At 42.8% G+C, this 23721-nt stretch overlaps 1 protein-coding gene across 2 annotated transcripts in view; it reads left to right on the forward strand.

Annotated features, from left to right (window-relative positions):
• Positions 1-23721, forward strand: part of nlrc5 (NLR family, CARD domain containing 5) — a 219569-nt gene that overhangs the window by 87504 nt on the left and 108344 nt on the right. For both annotated transcript variants that reach the window (XM_073069838.1, XM_073069837.1), the window contains exons 16-20: positions 8803-8865; positions 10810-10896; positions 12806-12889; positions 17036-17119; positions 21442-21531. In XM_073069838.1, coding sequence (XP_072925939.1) covers positions 8803-8865; positions 10810-10896; positions 12806-12889; positions 17036-17119; positions 21442-21531 — 408 coding nt within the window. The remainder of the gene's footprint in view (positions 1-8802; positions 8866-10809; positions 10897-12805; positions 12890-17035; positions 17120-21441; positions 21532-23721) is intronic.

Here is a 23721-nt window from a genome sequence, read left to right on the forward strand (position 1 = left end):
GGCCCACAATGCTGTGCCGAACATGTACTTACTTTAGAAATTACCTCGGGTTACCCATAGCCCGCTATTTTTCTAAATTATTTTTCTTATGTCTTTGGTGACATACCAATTCGCCTCAAACACCTAATTAAATAGAGCTGCTGTTGTGCCTTCTTTGTAATTGCATCAATATGTTGGGCCCAGAATAGATCTTCAGAGCTGTTGACACCCAGGAACTTGAAAGTACACACTCTTTCTACTGCTGATCCCTTGATAAGGACTGTTGTATGTCGCCTGGGCTTTCCCTTTCTGAAGTCAACAATCAATTCCTTGGTCTTACTAACATTGAGTGCAAGATTGTTGCTGTGACACTGCTCAACCAGCTGACCTGTAGCCCCCCTCGTCACTGTCTGAAATTCTAGATATGTCATCAGCCACACAGTCTACACCCTAGTACACTCTCTTCATCATTGTGGCCATACGGGCAGATTTCTGTTGGGAGGCTTGGTAAGCTCATGGCATTACAGGGTCTCGTCCAGTGAAAGTGGCTTTGCACGATGAGAGTCTGCTTATAAATTGCCAAGTATGACATTTAAGTCGAATTAAAATACAAAATGCTAGAAATATGCAGAAAATCACATGGTATTTGTGGAGAAAGAAACAGCATTTCAGGTCAATGACATAAAACCATAAGCTCAGAAGACAGGAGTAGAGTTAGGCCATTTGGCCCATGGAGTCATTCTATCATGGCTAATCGATTATCCCTCTCAACCCCATTCTCCTCCCTTCTCCTTGCAATGTTTGACAACCTTACTAATCAAGAATCAATTCAAGCTCTGCTTTAGATATACCCAATGACTATATGTTGTGGAATTTGTGGGTTTGAGGCAACAGTACAGTACAGTACACAAGAAACTATGGAAAAGAGCTATCAGGACCATCACAGAGGCTTCTGAGTGAGCCTCCGGATGGCTATGCCCATGGCCGTGGACCATTGCTGTTGGGACACAAGCCAGGGCCTGATCAACCCCGGCTGGGTCGCCTGGGCGAGAGTGTCTGACATTGACAGACCTGAAAAACCTGATAACCCCAGGTTATGTCACTGATGATGAGTCTGAGCACATCCAGAGAAGGAAGTCCAACGTCTTTGCCCAATCCAGCCTACGCATGACTCCCACCCTATCTGAAATGTTAGATTCTAACAATGAATAAGAGGCTGGCTGAAGAGACACAGTAGTCTTCTTATTCAGATCAACCCACTGCAAATTGGCAATCAAGTATAAGCATTATTGTCCCTGTCCATAAATATCTACGAATCTTTATCTTAAGAAGGGTTTTGATTACTGCAGGAACCTAGCAGCCTAAATGTCGGATTGATCTGATTCCGATATTGATGACAGAAAAAAACTCGAGCCTGTTGCTGTAACAATATTCTTGGTGTCCTGACTTTGCTGGCTAACGTCTGGGATGAAATGGAAGATAAGGAGCAATGAAGAAAGATCTACATTCTTTGGATTTTAGAGGATCAAGGGTGCCCTTATTGAAGTGTACAAGGTACTAAGGGCCTTAACGGGGTAGGTGCTTAAATGTTGCCACTCCTGGGAGAATCTCCAGCGAGGGAACGTAATGACTAACATCAGAGAGCAACCATTTGAAACTGAGTGCACAGGAACTTCCCGCAGATGGTGGGGAATCCAGGATGGATTTGAACGTATTATGATCACTTGCCCCTAAAGGTTCTTTTACCTTAAGCTCTCTAATCAATTCTGGTTTGTTGTAAAACACCAAATCCAAAATAGCTGATCCCCTAGTTGTCTCAACCACGAGCTGCTCTAAAAAGCCATCTCATACGTAGGCATTCCAGAAATTCCCCTTCTTGGAATCCAGCACCAACCTGATTTTCCCAATCCACCTGCGTATTGAAATCCCCTTAACTATTGTAACTTTGCCCTTTTGACATGCATTTTCTATCTCTCGTTGTAGACCACATCCTTACTACTGTTTGGGGGTCTGTGTACAACTCCCATCAGGGTCTTTTTTACCCCTGCAGTTCCTTAATTCTATCCACAATGATTCAACACCTTCAGACCCTATGTCACCTTTTCCTAATGATTTGACTTCATTTTTCACCTACAGAGCAACTCCACCCCCTCTGCCTCCTGCCTGTCCTTTTGATGCATTGTGTATCCTTGGACATTAAGCTCCCAACTGTAATCTTCTTTCAGCCATGATTCAGTGATCATACCTGCCAGCTGGCAATTGTGCTTAAGTTCATCTCCATGTACTGCACGCATTTAAATACAACACCTTCAGTCCTGTATGCACCCTTTTCGATTTTGTCCACCTTTTATGTTGCAACTCATCCTGTTGACTGCAATTTTGCCCTACCAACAGCCTCTCCTCACTTCACATTGCCTCAGTTTGTAAACCAGCTACCTCATCCTCAGCAATATGATCCACTTTTCCTACGGTAATTCTTGCATTGAAATACAGGCAGCTCCGGACCCTACTCGCACCATGCTCAACCTTCTGATTCCCGACCTTTTCTGAGCTCTTACCAACATCTACATCCACAACCTCTCCACTAACTGTTCTGGCACTCTGGTTCCCATCCCCCCTGCAATTCTAATGTAAATCCCACCATGCAGCATTAACAGACCTTCCCACTAGGATGTTTGTCCCCCGCCAGTTGAGGTGCAAACTGTCCCTTCTGTACGGGTCCTACCTCACCTGGAAGAGAGCCCAATGATACCAAAATCTTATGCGCTTTCTCCCACACCAACTCCTTAGCTGCGTGTTAAACTGGATAATCTTCCTAGTTCTGGCCTCACTAGCATATGGCACGGGTAGCAATCTGAGATCACAACCCTGGCGGTCCTGCCATTTAACTTAGCACCTAACTCCCTGAACTCCCCGAGCAGATCTTTGTCACTGGTCCTACCCATGTCATTGGTACGTACATGGACCGCGACCTCTGACTGTTTACCCTCCTAACTAAGAATGCTGAGGACTCAATCTGAGGTGTCCCAGGCCCTGGCACCCAGAAGGAAACATACCATCTGGAAATCTCATTTTCACCCACCAAACATCCTGCCCATTCCTCTAACTAACGAATCACCTATCACCACAGCATGCCTCTTCTTCCCCGTTCCCTTCTGAGTCACAAAGGCAGACTTAAGTGCCAGAGACCCCAGCATTGTGACTTTCCTCTGCTCAGTCAATCCCTCCAACAGTATTCAAAGTGAGATACCTGTTGTTGAGGGGGACAGCCACAGGGGTACTCTGCACTAGCTCCTTAACCCCTTTCCATTTCCTGACTGTCATCCAGTTTCCTGTGTCCTGCACCTTGGGTGTAACTACCTTTCTATATGTCTTATCTATCACCCCTTCAAACTCCAGTATGACCTGGAGTTCATCCAGTTCCAGCTCCAACTCCTTAACGTGGATCGTTAGAATCTGCAGCTGGATGCACTTCTCGCAGTTGTAGTTGTCTCCCTGCCTTCACGCATTCCGCAAGAGGAGCATTCCACTATCCTGCCTGGCATCTCTACCGTCCTCACTGAGCAGACGTAAACAAGGGAAGGAAAGAGAACTTAACCTAGAGCTTTTCTTTCTCTTCACTGAAGCCTCGAAGAGCTAAAGCCTCAAGATCACCACTCTGACTCTGTCACTCAGACGATGGCCGCTGCACTTGCCCTGCCTTCCTTTTATTTGCTCTTGCTAGTTAATCCGGAACTCAGACTGGGCGCTGGTCGAAGCTCTGTTACACTGACGTGACCTGCTGCTCCCTTTCACAAACGAGAAAATCTGCAGATGCTGAAAATCCAAGCAGCACACACCCTGCAGTCGACGTTTCAGGCCGAGACCCTTCAGCAGCCTGATACATCGACTGTACTCTTTTCCATAGATGCTGGCTGGCCTGCTGAGTGCCTCCTGCACTGTGTGTGTGCTGTCTGCTGCTCCCTTTTCTACTCGGGCAGTGGACCTGAGTGAAATCCCCTCCTCTCAAAACTTGCGATGTCCGGATTGGTCGCTGATCAAAGCTTTATATCCCTTAGAATTCTCCACCTTAGTGAGTTGTGGACGCTGGATCTTAAGACCATACGACCATAAGATAGAGAAGCAGAAGTAGGCCATTTGGCCCATCACATCTGCTCTGCCATTCAATCATGGGCTGATCCAATTCTTCCAATCAACCTCACTCCCCTGCCTTCACCACACACACTTTGATGCCCTGGCTAATCAAGAACCTATCTATCGCTGCCTTGAGTACACCCAATGACTTGGCCTCCACAGCCGCTCGTGGCAACAAATTCCACAGATTTACTCCATTCTGACTAAAGTAATTTCTCTGCAATTCAGTTCTAAAAGGATGTCCTTCAATCCTGAAGTCATGCCCTCTTGTCCTAGAATCCCCTACCCTAGAAAATAACTTTGCTATATCTAATCTGATCAGGCCTTTTAACATTGGGAATGTTTCTGTGAGATCCCCCCTCATTGTCCTGAACTCCAGGGAATACAGCCCAAGAGTTGCCAGATGTTCCTCATACAGTAACCCATTCATTCCTGGAATCATTCTCCTGAATCTTCTCTGAAACCTCTCCAATGTCATTTGGGAGTATTTAAAAATGAAGTGCATATATGTTTTTCAAAGTTCAAGGAATTGAAGGCTTTGGGAACTGAAACAAAAGAGGAGATAGGTCATGGTCACACTGAAAGACAGGAGAGTCACACAAGTCCAAGTAGCCTACCCCTGCACATATTTTATTGTATTTGTTAAGCTCTTACCCTTTATTTTTTATTTTTCTTTCCCTATCTCATCTCCATTAGTTGTGGTTATCCATGAAGGTTCCACCTCTGTAGCCAACAGCAACAGCTGCCTTAACCAACAAGCCTATTCTCTCCAATGAACTGAGGCAGGTCAACCATTCTCTTTTCTCTACTTCACATCATTAATTGTGGTTATTCACTCAGAATGCAATACCACAAACACCAGCAATAACAGGTGCCTTTTCCAACAAGCTGCTCTTTATAATGAGCTGAGGGAGTACTTTCATCTCACAAGCAAGATCAGCTACTTTTGCTAAAAAAGGGTCTAGTGTTTTCCCTGCATATATGATGAATAAACTCTTCTGAGGCATCCAGCTGGGTACAGGTATCAATTATAACCAATGCTTGGATGACTACCTTTGCCATCTTCTTCAGAGTTGATGCCTGGGCATGTCCAGTTTGGTGGTATTTATACCCCCAGAGTCTGTCCCTCCCGATTGGCTAGTCCTCATCCAATCAGGATTCCATTCTTCCACCTTGTTTACAATTGAGTTCCAGCGCTTACTTAGAGTGAAACCTTTGTCTTCGTTAAAATTCTTTTCCTCTAGTTTTATTTCAGTGGCTTCCTTTACCAGGTGGTCCCAAAAGCCATTGGTGTAGCCCAATAGTTTTGTGCTGCCAAAGTCAATCTTATGGCCATTGTGAATTCAGTGTTCTTCTACCACTGATTTCTCCGGGTAACCCAAATGGATACACTTCCTGTGCTCCTTGATGCGGGTTTCTGATAGTCGTCATGTCCAGGGCTACCATCTGGTGTGCATCGTAATAGAACGTCCAGGAATGAGAGGCAACCATTCTTCTCCATCTCTATTGTAACTTAAATGTTTGGATGTATACCGTTCAGATGGTCATGGAGTTCATGAGGCCCCACTATGAGGGTATCAATTTACAAAGGAGATGGAGCAGAATGGTTGCCTCCCGTTCCGGGACATCCTAATACAAAGGAAGCTGGGACATGGCGTCTATCGGAAACCCACTCACAGAGACTTACACCTCAACAATGACAGCCACCATCACGCCTCCCAGTGTAGAGTGGTCCTTTCTACTTTGATTAACCGCGCAAATACTATTTCAGACCCAGGGAGTCTCCCCGAGGAAGTAAGACAATTACACCCGACCTCCCTTCAGAACGACTACAAGGTGAAGGGAATCAATCAGGCCCTAAAAAGGGCTGACGGAAAAACAAGGAAACCTAACAAACAGTAGGAATCCGTCGCCACCACCTGTCTCCCCTATATTTCCACGATTTCTGGAAGGATCACCAGGATCCTAATGAAATACCGGATTAATACCATCCCCAAACCTGTAAGGAAACTAGTTACAAATTATCCGGGTCAAAGATGACCTGGATTCCCTGTGAATGCGGAGCTGCGTGTATCAGCCAGATGGGACACACAGTGGAAACTCATATCAAGGAGCACAGGAGGTGTATCCATTTGGGTTACCTGGAGAAATCAGTGGTAGAACACCTCATTCACAATGGATTGACTTAGACTGCACAGAAGTACTGTGCTGAGCCAGTGGCTTTTGGGACTGCCTCGTAAAGGAAGCCACTGAAGTAAAACTAGAGGAAAAGATTCTTAACGAAGACAAAGGTGACGATCTAAGTAAGAATTTGTTTGTAAACAAGGTGGGAGATTGGAAATGAGAAAATCTGCAGATGCTGGAAGTCCAAGTAACACACACAAAATGCTGGAGAAATTCAGAAGTTCAGGCGGCATCTATGGAAAAAAGTACAGTTGATGTTTCAGGCTGAAGCCCTTCAGCAGGAGGGGGTTTCTGGGAGAGCAGAAACCTGATTGGATGATGATTAACCGGTCAGTAGGGATGGTATAGATACCACTGGACTGGACATGCCCAGGGATCATCCCTGAAGAAGACAGCAGTTTGTCATTGAAACGTCAGTTATAATTGATACCCGGTTGGAAGCCTGAGAAGAGTTTAAGCTTCTTTTGCTATTTTTGTGACACGTCTGCCTTGTGGTATTGGTTTGATGGCCACATCCTGAGGGCTAGGGAAGAGGTGGTGATTACTCTTGCCGGCATTGTCACGAGGTATGTGCCCTTTGAGGTATTGGCTATTTTAGGTCGACTACAAGCTATTTTGTTAATACTCGTGACATTTCCAAGATGCATTAGAAATGATTCTTAGTGTCTGAAATACTGTCTTGCTGCTCCAGGCTTTGTGACAGAGGGTAAGGGTGTTGAGGTATGGTCACAATGGGAATAAACTCCAGCTCAGGCTTGTTAGGCCTTTCAGCCCGTTTCCATCCTGTGACTTCCATACACGGCAGGCATTTGGAGCCAAGCACACACAGCAGTACGTTCTCTGGGAGCTGGCAGTAACTTGCAGGCTGAATGGAGTGTGCAAGGTGAATGGAGTGTGCAAGGCTCTGACTTCACCGCAGCATGTGACGAGCCAGCAGCCAGTCCACATTGCTGCATTGCAGCTATCTCTTGGGCACGAGGAGCCGGTTTTCTCGTGATCAGAATCAGCTTTATTGTCACTGACCTGCACTCACTGGCCACTTTATTAGGTGCAGGAGTGGAAGCCATTGTGGTCTTCGGCGTTCGACATACTGAGCATTCAGAGATGCCCCTCTGCTCACCGTTGTTGTAAGGCCTGATTATATGAGTTACTGTCATCTTCCTGTCAGCTCAAACCAGTCTGGCCATTCTCCTCTGACAGCTCTCATTAACAAGGCGTTTTCACTCACAGAACTGCTGCTAACTGGGTGGTTTTTTTTGTTGTTGTTTGGTTTTCACGCCATTCTTTGTAAACTCCTAGAGGCTGCTGTGTGTGAAAATCCCGGGAGATCAGCAGTTTCTGAAATACTTAAACCACCTTATCTGGCACCAACAATCATTGCACGAGCAGTCACTTAGATCACCTTTCTTCCTCATTCTAACGTTTGGTCGGGACAACAGTGAGCCTCTTGTCTGCACGCTTTTATGCATCAAGTTGCTGCCACATGATGGGCTGATTAGATACTTGCATTAACAAACAGGTGCATCGGTGCTCCTGGTAAAGTGTATGTTGTGAAATTTGTTGTTTTGTGGCAACAGTGCATATCTGTGAAAGATAAGTTACAACATATATAGATAGATAGATGTAGTGCGAAGAGAGAACAGAAAGTGAGCTAGTGTTCAAGGTCCTTTCAGAAATCTGACGGCAGGGTAGAAGAAGCTGTTCCTAAAATGTTAACATTTTACAACAACCCTTGTAGCTCTGGTCAGTCCTTCCAGCATTCACAAATAACCATGCGCGGTTTCTGGTATCACTATCACTATAAGGAAGGGGAACCATTGCTGATTGCACCCCTCTCTTCCTCCTTCACCCACATTACGTTGGTGGCAGTGTAGAATAGATGTTTCACACTTATTAATGTTCTTAAGGTTTAACTAGATTTGATAGCAACGTCAATGACAAATTATTTTTGCATGCTCTAACACTGGTGTATAATTTGTGTTGTTAGGTGCTGGGGGTTTGTGTGGGGTACGGTGGGGTGAGGATTAAATTGAAAAGAATAATGATGTATCAGTATTTTATTGAGAATAAAAAAGAAATGCCAGAGTCTTCCTTGGGAGATAACCAAAGCTCTTTGTACTGGAACATTGTCTTATTCCTTGATGTAGTCGCAGTCAGCATTCCTTCTATTTTTTCACAGCTGCACAGACCAATCATTGCTGTGGGCAGTAAATTTTTACACGGCTTGAAAACTGTGCAGCAACAACGGCTATGTGCACAGGAGCTTTTCAGTTACCGTGCAGCCTTGTACCCGCGTAACTTAGTGGGAACAGTGGTCACAGTCCCTTTATTAGAAACGTGGCCCTGTGTAGGAGGTTCGTACTGTGAACTTCAAGTTAAATGAGCAGTCACTTAGACCAGCACTCTTTGATAACTTGCTGGGACCAGGTAATCAATTTTGTAGACCTCAATCACTAAAGGTTGAGCAATGTGCATTAATTTTTTTATGTAACTTACCTTCCACAGCCTAAAATCTCGTCAGATTGTTTTAATTAAGTTTGCAGAACACTGTGAAGGTACAGACCACAGGTAAGAACTTCCGAGGGGAAGGGATTCATTTAAATTAAACTTCAAACATGGGACCACTCCAGTGTTGTATCCTGGCTGGCAAACTCTTTCACATAGTCCCGTCTCTGTATCGGGAACACTACATATGTTGACGGTGTAAATAATTTTCCAACCACGTTACTTTTGTCAGCATAATGAAACTTGCATTCTACTCCTGTGAGTTTGTACTTGAAGAATTTCTTAGTGTGAATGACTAAATAAAATTAAAGTTTTATTACAGTGGATAATGGAATTGCTTCAGTGTTTCCCGGGTTTAAGATTCCCTGATTCAGTCCACTTTTTTCAGTGAAAATCCCAAATTAAAACTTGTCAGTTGTCTTTTCAAATAAATGTTCATAGAGTTGTGGAACACTACAGCTCAAAGGTAGGCCATTTGGCCCAATAGTCCGTGCTGAACTATTAATCTGCCTCATCCCATCAACCTGCCCCCCTCACAATAGCCCTCCATACCCCTCCCATCCATGTAGTTATCCAAATTTCTCTTCAATGTTAATATCAAAACCGCATCCACCATTTCCGCTGGCAGCTCATTCCACACTCACCACCCTCATGAAGTGAAGAAGGTCCCCAGTTTCACCTGTGACCCTTAACCCATGAACTCATTACAGGGACGGCTGCAGTGCTTGAAAAGCCTCAGCTGTACGTCATCTATCACAGCTCAGCCCTTCAAGTTGAAGCTAGTCCAAATTCCAGAAAAAGATGAAACAAAGATAGCAATCACAATTTTTGAATTTAATTGAACATTTAAACAGCTTATATGAGCCTTGAAGATGAGAAAAATAAAAAATCTCTCTTGATTTGCCATTTAAACATCTTTCAGTTCAAAGCAGAGGTACAGTCGGGAGTCAGAAATCCATGGAATAAGAAGAGCAGCCTTTGCCCAAAATATCCATTCCAATCAACTCTATACTAAACCCTTTTACTAGTACTTAGTCCACAACATTCTGCGCCTTTGCAATTTGAGTTCTTGTCTAGATATTTCTTAAATATTTTGAGTCATCACCATTATTATATGCTGTTTCATATGGCATGGCTGATCATGACCATAATTGTTCTTGGCAAACTTTTCTACAGACGTGGTTTGCCATTGCCTTCTTCTGGGCAGTGTCTTTACAAGATGGGTGACACCAGCCGTTATTAATACTGTTCAGAGATTGTCCGCCTGGCATCAGTGGTCACATAACCCAAGACTTGTGATACGCACCAGCTGCTCATATGACCATCCACCACTTGTCACATGGGTTCATGTGACCCTGATTTGGGGGGAGTGGGCTAAGCAGGTGCTACATCTTCCCCAAGGGTGACTTGCAGGTTAGCGGAGGGGAAGAGCACCTTGCACCTCCTTTGGTAGAGATGTATCTCCACCCTGTCACCCATTTTGAGAGTACCTGCTTCTATCACCCACGCAGAGTGTTCCAGATTCCACCTACCTTTTAAGCAGACCACTCTAAAACTCTGAGCCTGTGCTCTCTAGTAAAGATGCCTCTTATGGGAAAAGTGCTTCCTATTATCTACCATGTCTATGCCTCTCATTAACGCAAGAGATTCTGCAGATGAAGGAAATCTAGAATAATGCAAACAAAATGCTGGAGGAATTCATCAGGTCAGGCAACATCTGTGGAGAGGCATAAACAGTTGACTCTTTGGGCTGAGACCCATCATCAAGAAATCGGGTAGATGTGGCCTGACCTGCCTTTTGTTCCACCAGCATTTTGTGTGTGTTTCTATGCCTGTCATAATTATATTTAGGAAATGGGTTTCAGTGCATATCGCATCCTCTCATCACGTCTTTGACATCCTATCAGATGTTGAGTTGTCATATTTGATTCTGTTGTATTCTTTACTAATAAATAATGGTTCAGAACTGGCTTTTCCTTTATTGTCCAATCTGTTTCCATTGCACAGAGATGAACTCAATCGCCAGCTGATGCATTTAAGACCGAGTACCATTGGCAATTCAGAGATCAAGCCAACACCACTGAGGAAGCTAAGGTAAGTTGGTCTGAAGAAGCTGAGGAATTTTAGATAAATGACACACGAAAGGACTTGCCTTATGAATTATTTTGTTGACAACTGTGGTTATCCAAGAACTTTTACTGCATGATCTAACCCAAGTACAAATGATTCCATTAAAATGGTTAATCATAAATAAGCCCACATCAGAATAAGGCCCTGAAGCAGGCATGCAGTGGGCATTAAAAAAACCATCCTTGCCATCTGAACAGACAGGCACTATGAGTGATACTGGCTGTGGGCTTAGCTTTCATTAGGCTGGTGAGTTATGGATGCCAAATGCTTATGCAGCAAAAATGTTTGTTTACTGTAAACAGGGAAAGGCTGTGAACACCCAACAGGCCTAACAACAGATATGGGGAGTGAAACATGCCTGAGACTTGTGGGCTGTTGGGGAACATGGGTTTTCCTTATTTTGTTTTGGGAGCACAGCTGATGTCTGACCTGCTGATTACTTGCTATAGTATATTTATTTCAGGTTTTCACCATCTACGGTGTTTTATTGTCTTTACCAAACATGATGACCAAAGGCCACGATTTAAGAATAAGGGATAGGCCATTTAGAATGGAGTTGAGGAAAAACTTTTTCACCCAGAGAGTTGTGTATCTATGGAATGCTCTGCCTCAGAAGGCAGTGGAGGCCAATTCTCTGGATGCTTTCAAGAAAGAGTTAGATAGAGCTCTTAAAAATAGTGGAGTCAAGGGATATGGGGAGAAAGCAGGAACAAGGTACTGATTGTGGATGATCAGCCATGATCACAGTGAATGGCAGTGCTGGCTCGAAGGGTCGAATGGCCTACTTCTGCACCTATTGTCTATTGTCTATTTAGTTGATTTCTAAAGTCTTTGAACTATTTATTAACTAATTACTTTCCTTAAACATTGCTTTTAAGCTGTTTAATTCACTAGCTGTGTAATTCAAATGGTGTTTTTTCTCTGTTATTACAGGGTAGAAAATACTTCTCAGCTATAATGGATCTAATCAATAGTAACAATGGTAGTTAGAGTTTAGGAGGGAAAATAAATGACCTCCAATCAAATGGAGTCAAATCCCAAATTTGTCTTTGGTGGTAGCATAGAATGAGGATCTTACACTGGCCTCCTGTTAAATAGCAGGTCTCATTGTCAAAGTCAAGCAATGGATAATTGCTGTTTATGTGCTTTCATTCAAGGCAAATATACCCCTGCTATAACAGTGCAGGAAGGAGAGTAATCCACTTTAAAGATTAAAACCGTAAGCGACATGGCACTGTAGTGTTTTATAGTCTGCCCCCTGTAAGATTGGGGTTTTATTCCTGCCACTGTCTATAAGAGATTTGTACATTCTCCCTGTGACTGCATGGGATTCTTTGGGATGTTCCAGCTTCTCCCCTCATTCTAAAGATGTCCAAGTTAGGATGAGTAGGTTGTGGGCATGCTACGTTGACTCTGGAAGCATAGCAATACTTGTGGGCTGCCTGGCACAATCCTCACTGATTTGACACTCAACCGTTCAATGTTTTGCGACATATAAAGCTAATCTGATGTAATCTAATCTAAAACTTGTCTTTATGATTGAAGATTCTGTATTCAATTTTTTGATGGTTGTGATTTCAAAATCAAAATGTGTTAGGGGAATCTTACGTCAATTGTATAATGACACTTTGATGTAGGCTCACAGAAAACAAGTGTGGCTTAAGTGAGAACAAATTATAGCAAACAGAGACACCAGCTCAAACTTGGACCATTGCAGTTTGCATCATCTAATCTTTCTTCCTGTTCCATTTGAGCTGCTGTAGCATTGCCTCCATGAGTGAGGTCCTTTGAGTTGTTTGAGCCGTTTTATTGGTGCTGACTGAGCTCCCTGAGTACAAACATCCACTTAATCTCTTCATGCTCTCCTTCGCAGTCTGACCAACTGTAGCTTCCAACCGGAACAACTGGAGGAATTGAGCTCCACACTTGAGCATTGCAGTGATCTGGCAGAGTTAGAGTAAGTGTTTTCTCCACTGTCTCATTTTAGCATTTCTCTCTTCTTTCCATTAACAACTTTCATTTTAATTTCATATATATTTATCATTAGAAATTATAAAATAGAATTACATATTTAGCTGTTTATTAATTACAATAAATGCTCCAATTTCTCAGCAGCTTAACTACCTGAAAACAAATCAGTTTCCACATGTTGCATAGAAGTAGTGACACAGGGAACTTTTCAAATGGGGATGACTCAGATTCCATCTTTTAGAGTTTACTGCATAGGCCTACCACACGCATAGTCACCTTTATCCAAAATGACCCAGGAGCAAAGGCTCTTTCCTCCTATCTCAGATGTCAGGATTCTGGTTAAAACTTTCCCTTAGACTGCCAACTGCTGCACAAAACCTTTGTCCCTTTGTTTGCCGGCTGCCCATTATGTTATAACGGTTATAAGGTTGAATTTCCCCATGGGGATGAATAAAGTATCTATCTATCTATCTATCTATCTATCTATCTATAACTGCTGGGCAGGGCTCTTGCTTTTCCCCAAGTTGATTGACATTCACAAGCTCCTTTTTCTGCATCTGACTTTTTTACCCCACAAATGTACCAGAGAAAGCAGAAATTCCAACCTCCTTTCTCTCTTTCCACCCCCACCCCCAACACACACTTCATATCAGAGAGCAGTCATTCTCCACCTCAAAGATTCAGCTTTGAATGTCTCTGATCAGTAACACTGTCAGTTCAAGGCAAACTCCCCCAGAAGATCAAAATGTTCCACACAAGGTAATGGGACTTTGCATCATAACATTAAGGACAAATGCCTGAGCTTCTAACAATTCTCACCTGCCTGTGCTGGCATCTTTGACCTCCATCTATTTAATTACTTATTTCTCATAATAATATAGTTCCTTAATTTCAATGTTAATTAATTGAAGATCTGCTTTCATTTGAAATTAATTAGTATTCAGTTGTTATATATTTTACACAGCAAATAATTAATGTAAGTGGGATCATTTGAATGGATTCATATGTTTAGCCTAATTTGTCTCATTAGTTTTAGTTACTCTTTTACACCTATGTACTGAAGAATGACAATAAATAATTGAATGTTGAGCTTCTTGGATCTGTATGTTGATTCAAAGGGCAATGTTGCTGTCAATATGTAGATAATTAATAGAAATTAATTTATCACTGAATATGACAAAATCATTGCTTACTGAACACTGGCTCAAGAACTTTCACTTCGTTGGGCTGTGACAGATTAGATTTCACTAGGTGGGAAGGGCGGGCAGTAGTGATTGGGACAATGTAGAGAGGTTGGGTCAAACGATATAACCCTCCTATTGGCAGACATTTCTGACACTCTGGTGAGGTAGGAATAACTGCTGTGGGTCTTCCTGTGCCGGGTTCATACTGAGGCAATGGAGAAATCTGCCTTGATGCTGCAGGCATGGCAAGGATGTTTCTTAAAAGGGAGGAATGAACAGTGCACGGAGTGAGTCCATGTAGGCCTTGACCAGAGTCCTGCAGACTCTAGATGCTGACACAATCTGTGCCTGAGTGACACCTCCCCCTGAGCCTTATGGTTCGTCAATGGACCAAACCAAGAGGCTCACCGTCACAGGAATTTAAATTTTAACCCTTTTGAACTGGGCCCATGCCTCTGCCTCTAGCAAAGTGGAAGAAAAAGAAATGCTTGAAATACTCAGCAGATCAGGCAGCGTTTGAGGAGAAACAGAGATAATGTTTCACATCAATATACCAGATCTTGGGTAGCTGTTCCATAAGAGGGACGATGGTGAGAAGGGACAAAAGAAGTGGAACCCAGTCTCTGAGCGCCACCCATTTGCCCTTAACTGTTACTACTAGAAATGAGGCCTCTCTCTAGCTGGAGCAGTGGTCTTTGCCAGGGCCCTCAGCTACTTCTTATTCTTAAATGTTTGTAGAGATGCAGCACAAGAACAGGACATTCCAGCCCAATGAGCCTGGGCTGCCCAATTACACCCTTGTGACCAATTAACCTGCTAAACTGTACGTCTTCTGGAGTGTGGGAGGAAACCAGAGCACCTGGAGGAAACCTGTGTGGTCACAGGGGGAACGTACAGACTCCTTATAGACAGTAGTGGGAATTGAACCCAGGCCACTGGCTCCGTAATAGTGTGACGGTAATCACGATGCTACAACATCAGAGCAGTCATAGCAGACTGCTTCTGCTTCTGTGGATAATACTGAGTGTATGTCACATTGAAAAAGGAGGGGGAAAGTTTCCAGTTTCACCAGAAGTTTGCATACAGGTATTTGTAGAGAACCACATGACGTTATTCTTTGCACAACCATGACATATTGGCTATTAAGTCACTGGTCTTCATAAGAACATGGGTATAAATTGACAGGCAAAGTTAACCGACGTCATGAGGAAAGAAATATTTTTAGGCAGCAAATAGTCAGGATTTGGACTGGATGCCTATCAGAGTGGGGGAAAATAATTTGATTAAAACTTTCAAGAAGGAAACATTGGCAGAGGTGTGGTGTCAGGTGATGAAGACAGGCCAGTGATTGCTTTTCAGACAAGATGGAACTGGTGAGACATAGCAACACTTCCCAGCAAGCAAAACTACTAACTATTCTATTAATTGCGCTTTTTTCTGGACTACGGACACTGCAATCCACAGCCTGGAATTTCTCTTTGGGAGCTGTGTTTTTGAACTGTCTGTATGTACTTGGGGCTAGACTGAAACTTCAGGCCGGATCGAAGCAGTGGGGCCTGAGCCCAAGAGTGAAAGACAAACCGGACGTTTGCCAGATTAGGAGGATCAGGATGTCAAGGCTGAGGGTGAAGGAAGAACTAGGGTTCAGCTCACCACTCCACGAGGTTTACTTGCTTCAGCAATGAGCACCTGCCTCGGTGCTGAACTGGCTCCGTGGCTGGGGCCTGCAGCTTCAGGCTCCTGACCAGCTGCAATGCTGAACTGACCCCATAGTTGTGGTTCATGTTTTACATGCTATTTATTTACTTTTTGATTGTTTGCTGAATTATTTCTTTTTATTTTGCACATTGGATGCTTGACAGTCCTTGTGTAGGTTTTGTAAAAAAATATTTTGTACAGTCGACCCTCCTTATCCGCGGGGGATTGGTTCCGGGACCCCTCGTGGATACCAAAATTGGCGGATGCTCAAGTCCCTTAGTCAATCTGTCTCAATGCGGTGGACCTTAAGACCCAGCGGAACTCCAGACCTTATTTAACCTGTCTCAGTGCGCTGGACATTAGGACCCGGCGGCAGAGCTCTGAATGCGTAGTGTTTCTGTTCACGAAAATAATCACGGTCATGGTTGAAAATGAAGTGGCAATAATAAAGTGATTGGAGAGAGGTGAAACACCATCGGTCATTGGAAAAGCGTTAGGCTACGTCGGTCAACGATCAGAACAATTTTAAAGGATAAAGTGAGAAAGGCCCTGCCCCGATGAAAGCTACAATTATTACCAAGCAACGCAGTGGTTTAATTATTGGGTTTTTGATCCTCCACATCAACCTGGCATGGTGGAGAGGGCGCTGGGGAGCGGTCTGTCACTGGCTCACACTCAGAAACTTCCGTTCCTGAGCCTGGTGCTGAAACATATGTTCTTAAAGGCAAAATATATACTATATACTAAGACAAACGTTTGACTGACGCTAAATAATACCGGATGTACCTGGTCCAACTTACTTAGTAAGAGAACTTCTGATTTTTTCTGATCCCAATCCACGATAACCTATGCACATCCTCCCGTATACTTTAAATCATCTCTAGATTACTTATAATACCTAATACAATGTAAGTGCTATGTAAAATAGTTGTTATACTTTATTGTTTAGGGAATAATGACAAGAGAAAAACAGTCTGCACGTGCTCGAACAATAAGTGCTGGAAGAGCACTTCCGGGTTTTCGCAATTTGCGGTTGGTTGAATTCGCACATGTGGAATTCGCAGATAAGGAGGGCCGACTGTATTGTGTTTCTTTGTTTGTGGCTGCCTGCAAAAAGATGAATCTCTAGGTTATATATAATATACCCTCTTGGTTAGTGCAGGTACTTTGAGCTGTGAAGTTGTGTGAGGTGTGCAGCCTATGCTCGGGGTGCAAACAATTCTGTCTACATTTCTCATTTCTCGTTGCAGCTTATCTGATAATGCACTTGGGGACGGAGGATTCAGCAAGTTAGTTGAGTTGCTACCAAAGCTGCATGTTGGAAGACTCATAAAGTAAGTAATTATGGAAATCCAACTGAGTCACCATCAGATAAAATGGAAAGTTTTCTTTTATTTGGTGATGTTTTATTTACTTCAAAGGGTAAGTGGATTGAATGGAAGTCTATTAATTGGGCCTGATATTCTGAAAAAATGTTGGCTCATGTTTGAAGATTTGGTTGTGATGGCCATCTTGTGCTGCTAAATCTTTGCTTTTTGATGATACTTACTGTGGAAGAGTGGAAGAGCTTTTATCCTGGCGTAGATATGGGGCAGGAAATAGCAGGAGACCCAATGCCTACCATGGGTTAATGTGTCATGCATGGTTGTTTTGTTGCTGAAGTATTTGATAATATGATATGAATCCCTTATTAGCAACAGTCTATGAAGAATGTCATTTATCTCCACATTGCTTTGTATCAGAGAAGGAAAGGTTTCATTTCCATTCACTCTGAATGCAAATGCAATAATAAGAACTATCAGGGTAGATAAAAAGGAACCAATAGACGTGATATATTTGGAATTCCATAAGCATTTGGTATGGTGCCTCTTGTCGGGTTAATGCATGAGGTAAGAGCTCTTAACACTGGGGAAATTTATTTGCATGAATAGTGTTTTTGCTAACTAACAGAAAATAAAGAGTTGAAATAAATGGAGTTATTTTCATGTTGACAGGGTTAAATAGTAAGATAGGGAAGCATAATTAGGCCATTCAACCTATTAAATCTGCTCCACCCTTTTGTAGGTGCTACAAGAATCAGTACAGGGGCTTGACTATTTATAAACTATGTTAATCTTCTTTCAAGCAATGCACACAAGCTGCTGGAGTAACTCAGCAGGCCAGGCAGCATCAATGGAAAAGAGTAAACAGTTGACATTTCAGGCCAAGACCCTTCATCAAGACTTCTTTATTCTTCTTTCATGTGACTTTAGGACTAGAGACTATTAGCACAGCTCAAGTCCTCTAACCAGTACACCACCCCCACAGTGGATGAAGTGACCAAGTGTGTTGTAGCTATACTTGCTAATGATACAACGGTAGGTTGGAAAGACATGAAGAGATATAGAGACTGCAGACCGATATTGACATGGCCATAAATGAGGCAGATGGAGTGCGATGTGGGAGATGGAAGAATAGAAAAGCAGAATTTGTTAAAATGGAGAGGGACTACCAATTGCTGCTGGAGAAGGGTACCTGGGCACTCTTGTACAGGAAATGCAAGTCAGCACTTCAGACACAGCTGGAAATTAGAAAGGCAGATGGATTCTAGCCATTTAGTGCAAAGGAAAATGCAGTTTAAAGTAGGGAAATTGTACTGCAATTGGGCAGGGTATTGGTAACTCCAGACTGGAAGAACAGTAGCTTTGGTCTCTTGAGATAAGGAAGGACAATTCTGTATTGGATGTAGTTCAGAAAAGGTTTACTAAGCAAATTCCTGGTTAATACATTGTCTTATGAGGAACAGTTAAACCAAATCAGCCTAAAATTGAAGGAATTTAGAAGAATGAGAGGTGATATTGAAATTTATAAGGAGATTGGCCGGGTTAGTATTGAGAAGACATTTCACATTGTAGGTGGGATCCAGGGTGAAGAGACATTATTGTAGAATAATCTGTCATTTATTTAAAAGGTATTGAGTTTGGGAGTTCTCTACTGCAAGTTATTGAAAATATTGAAGGCTTAAGTGGCACATTGTTTGACTCTGGGGGGTCAGGAAGACAGAAAATTGGAATTGAGGCCAAGATCAGACCAACCGTGATGATAGTATCTAATATTATTTGCTGTTACCAGCATTCTTATTCTGTGTGGAAAATTCCAGAGCTGATAGCCCTGATAGCAGTTGAAGGAATACCTCCCCATGGACGCAAGCAAGAGCTCACTCAAGAAGCAAGAATTTAACAGGTTCAAGTATTGGTAAACATAGTGCTATGGAAGGAAGACTCCAAGAAATTATTTGAAAGGAAAGATATGAATAACGTGTCCTTAAGTGAAAACTCTAGCACATCACTTCATAAAAGAACACTGAGGGAATACACCATTTGTTCCCATTCTTGTGTGCAGACTGCTCGACTCTAGACTTGACCTTAATCATTTAGCCCCCGAAAAAGAGTCCTGAATTTCTTATGATATTTCTAAGATCTCAGCAGCTTGTCTGATGTGACTTTGTGATTCCCTATATTTGGGTTGACGGGGATCCTTACTCGTTCTGATCCAGAAGTCAGGCAAGATTTGAGAGCGGCTGAGGTGAGACAGTTCCTGGTGTAGCCTTGGTACATGTGGAAGGAGACACAGTACTTTCAGTTGAAGCTGATGAGTAAGGATATGTAAAAGAGATGTATAATTTCAAGAATGGAACCTTAGGAAAGAACCAGAGGCAATGCTGTGGGAGCAGGAAGAGAAATATTGCAGTTGATTCTTGGTCTAAGGTTGGACTGGTCTGAATGGGTCCAGGTAATTTGAGAGCAGTTTATAGCAGTGAGTGCTAGACTGGAAGTAGGAAGGTGATGATTATCCTTCAGATCCATATGGTGGTTTCTGTTTAGTCTAAATGTCATTGGACTTTTGTACTCGATACAAAATAATGGAGTGTGCTAAGCAGAACTTCTAGCTTGACCAGCTTTGAAGCTCTAGTTTTCTTTCTGCATTGTCTGGACAGTGGAAGGTCAAATCTTTAATTAACAAGCAAGTATTCTGACTCAGCTTCTAACATACTGTATAAAGAATGCATAATGCAAACTAATCTCATCATCTGATGACTGCCTCAAAACAAGCTAATCCTCGGAGACCTTTGATTAAGAAAAGGAGCCAAGAACTGAAGATATCATTTGGAAATTATTAAAGATGTTAATACAAAATTTTGAACACCTTGGGATGAATTGCAGTTAGTGTTTGGAAGAATGCTGCTAGACTGAACTTCTGCCTCAGCAAGGACCTGGACCCATTGCAATTTGCCTATCACCACAAATAGGTCAATGGCAGACACAATCTTAATGGCTTTTCACACATCTTTAAACCACCTAGACAACACAAATACCTATGTCAGGATGCTGTTCATTGACTATCGCTCAGCATTTAATACTATCATTCCCACAATCCTAATTGAGAAGTTGCAGAACCTGGGCCTCTGTAACTCCCTCTGCAATTGGATCCTCGACTTCCTAACCCGAAGACCACAATCTGTGTGGATTGGTGATAACATAATCTTCCTCGCTGAAAATCAACACTGGCATACCTCAGACATGTGTGCATAGCCCACTGCTCTACTCTCTGTATACAAATGACTGTGTGGCTAGGCATAGCTCAAATACCATCTATAAATTTGCTGATGATATAACAATTGTTGGTAGAGTCTCAGGTGGTGACGAGAGGACGTACAGGAGTGAGATATGCCAATTAGTGGAGTGATGCCAGGCAACAACCTGGCAGTAAGACGAAAAAGTGATTGTGGACTTCAGGAAGGATAAGATGAAGGAACATATACCAATCCTCATAGAGCGATCAGAAATGGAGAGAGTGAGCAGCTTCAAGTTCCTGGGTGTCAAGATCTCTGAGAATCCAACCTGGTCCCAACATATTAATGTAGTTACTGTATAAAGAAGGCAAGACAGCGGCTGTACTTTATTAGGAGTTTGAAGAGATTTGCTATGTCAAAAAATACACTCAAAAGCTTCTATAGTTGTACCGTGGAGAGCATTCTGACAGGCTGCATCACTGTCTGATATGGAGGGGCTACTGCACAGGACCGAAAGAAGCTGCAGAAGGTTGTAAATCTAGTCGGCTCCATCTTGGGCACTAGCCTACGAAGTACCCAGGACATCTCTAGGGACCGGTGTCTCAGAAATGCAGCGTCCATTATCAAGGACCCCAGCACCCAGGGCATGCCCTTTTCTCACTGTTACCATCAGGTAGGAGGTACAGAAGCCTGAAGGCACATACTCAGCGATTCAGGAACAGCTTCTTCCCCTCTGCCATCCGATTCCTAAATGGATATTGAAGCTTTGAACACTAATTCACTTTTTTAATATACAGTATTTCTGTTTTTGCATGTTTTTAAATATATTCAGAATATGTAATTGATTTACTTGTTTATTTATTTTTATTATTTTTATTTTATTTATTATTTTTTCTTCTATATTATGTATTGCATTGAACTGCTGCTGCTAAGTTAACAAATTTCACGACACATGCTGGTGATAATAAACCTGATTCTGATTCTGATTCTGAGTTTGTGAGGGAGGTTTTAATACTAATAATTGTTTGATAGTAGTAGCAGCTGCCCTCATAAAGCCATGAACATAGATACAGTATCTGAAAGAACTTTCTGTCCTCTCTACAGTGTCAGCAATAACGCCATCACCACAGTAGGAGTCTTTTGCTTGCTTAAGTGCATGAACGAGATCAAAAACATAAGGGAGGTGGCAGTCAGGTAAGGTGAAAACGCAAAGAGGATTGTAAATAGTAATGTATGTTATAAATTTCACTTCAAGGAGAAGTACTGATGTCCCAGTTGAAAACTTGTGTCAGTTACGTTTATCTCACTGTAAAATTGTTAATGTTGGAACCTCTGTTTGAGAACAACATGTCCTTCAGTGTAAACTCCAGTACAACATTTCATTAAAGAACACTGAGGATGTACGCCATTTGTTCCAGTTCTCGTGTGCAGACTGCTCAATCCTTGGCTTGATCGTAACCAGAAATCTCAGCAGCTTGTGGTCCCTTTTGTTTAGCGCAGTGCTTAATCTGAATTTGACCTTTTAATTCAGTTTCATAATGGGGAGAGCTTACAATGCAGTGCTGACCATTATGTAATACTTACAACTAGCTAATTAAAGAGTTATGCTCTGCAGAAAAACCCTCTTCCATTTGTAAGCCCATTCTTCAGCTTTCTGAATGACACCCGCAGAATGTCCACTGCTCCTTGATGCAAATTATCTACATTGTTCTCTTACTGAGTACAACTTTATTGTTATAACAGGAGGCCATTTTACCTGTTGAATCCATGCCGATTCTTCTGGGAGAAATTCCATTACTGCAATTTCCCTTCTTCTCTTTCCCCTTTCATGACATACCAGCTTCCACATGCCCATCAATTCCCCTTTGACTCTGATTTATTTATCTAGTGATACAGCAGGAACTTCTGGTCCACAAACATACACTGCCTAATTACACCCATGTGACCAATTAGCCTACTAACCCATACGGACTTGGAATGTGGGAGGAAACCAGAGCACCCGGAGGAAACCCACACAGAGTCAACTCAGTTCAATTCAGGTTCGATTGTCATTTCAACCATGCGTGAATACTCATGAATACAGCCAAATGAAATCGCGCAATACAGGGTCAAGATGCAAAACACAGCACAGTCGCATACACCACAAAGCACACATTAAATACACAAAAAAACTATCACAATCAACAGTAAAAGAGCCAAAAGAACTTGCACCATTAGCCCACAGTCGACTACAATGGAGCCCGACTCCTCCAGCCTGGATGCCGCGTCCTACTGTCCCTACCACCCCAACCCCCCACCCAGCACCACGGCTTGAGGTCCAGTCCATGCACATAACAGGCCCATATAAAATGTTGGGAAAAAAGATACAATCACACAAAATGCCTGTCGAAAATGTCAGTTGACCTCAATGCCCCGGGGAGAACTTATAAACTCCTCACAGACAGCGGCAGGAATTGAACCCAGCTCTCTGGCGCTGGAATAGCATTATGCTAATCAGTATTCTACCGTGCCGTTCCGAACATTTCCAGCAGCCTGTGGAAACCAGAGAACCTGCGAAAACCCAGTGTAGATACAGGGTGAGCCTGCAAGTCCGTGTAATCCGTGCCCAAAGTCAGAATCAAAGTTACTGAACTAACTGCTGCTTGACAATGCTGCTTCATTCAGAGCTTAGTAGAAAGCTAATATTATATTTCAAAACTATTGTCTCATTTTATTTTATTGGTATGAAAGAACTCTTCTGATTGACTGAATTTGGAATTAAATGTTCCTTGAGTTGAGCAACAGATTTCCTTGGGTGTGCCAGTGGGGTGGTTGGGTGGGTCATAGTGGGGTGGTTGGGTGTGCCAGTGGGGTGGTTGGGTGGGTCATAGTGGGGTGGTTGGGTGTGCCAGTGGGGTGATTGGGTGTGCCAATGGGGTGGTTGGGTGGGTCATAGTAGTAAGACGGTCAGGGAAGCTGGCCCTGATCAGCTGCTATGATTCTGCAAACCACAGAAAAACTGATTCTCTGCAATCAGTTGAAAGATCTCTCCTTATTTGGAGGTGGCCCAACATGCTGTATACTGTAAATAGCAGCTGTTTACCATTCATCAAGCCGTCTGTATTGAGCCATCAGAACGAATGCAGATTATTGTTGCATTTACACAGTGAAAGGAGTTTCAAAAGACAATTCTCACAAATCGGGGGGAGCTCGAGGCAGTTTCAACCTGCAGTGTCTGTATGATTTAACAGCATAGACCACGCACGTGCTAATAACTTAGTGAAGTTCAGAGGTTACTTTCCACTAAAAGGGGAATGGCCTGTGGCCTTATTTCTTTTACAAAAATATCCTTTTTGCAAATTATATTCTACAATTCTGCAAAAAACTACAGCAAACACATAGACA

The sequence above is a fragment of the Hemitrygon akajei genome, chromosome 17 (genome assembly GCF_048418815.1).
Source record: "Hemitrygon akajei chromosome 17, sHemAka1.3, whole genome shotgun sequence".
Taxonomy (NCBI): domain Eukaryota; kingdom Metazoa; phylum Chordata; class Chondrichthyes; order Myliobatiformes; family Dasyatidae; genus Hemitrygon; species Hemitrygon akajei.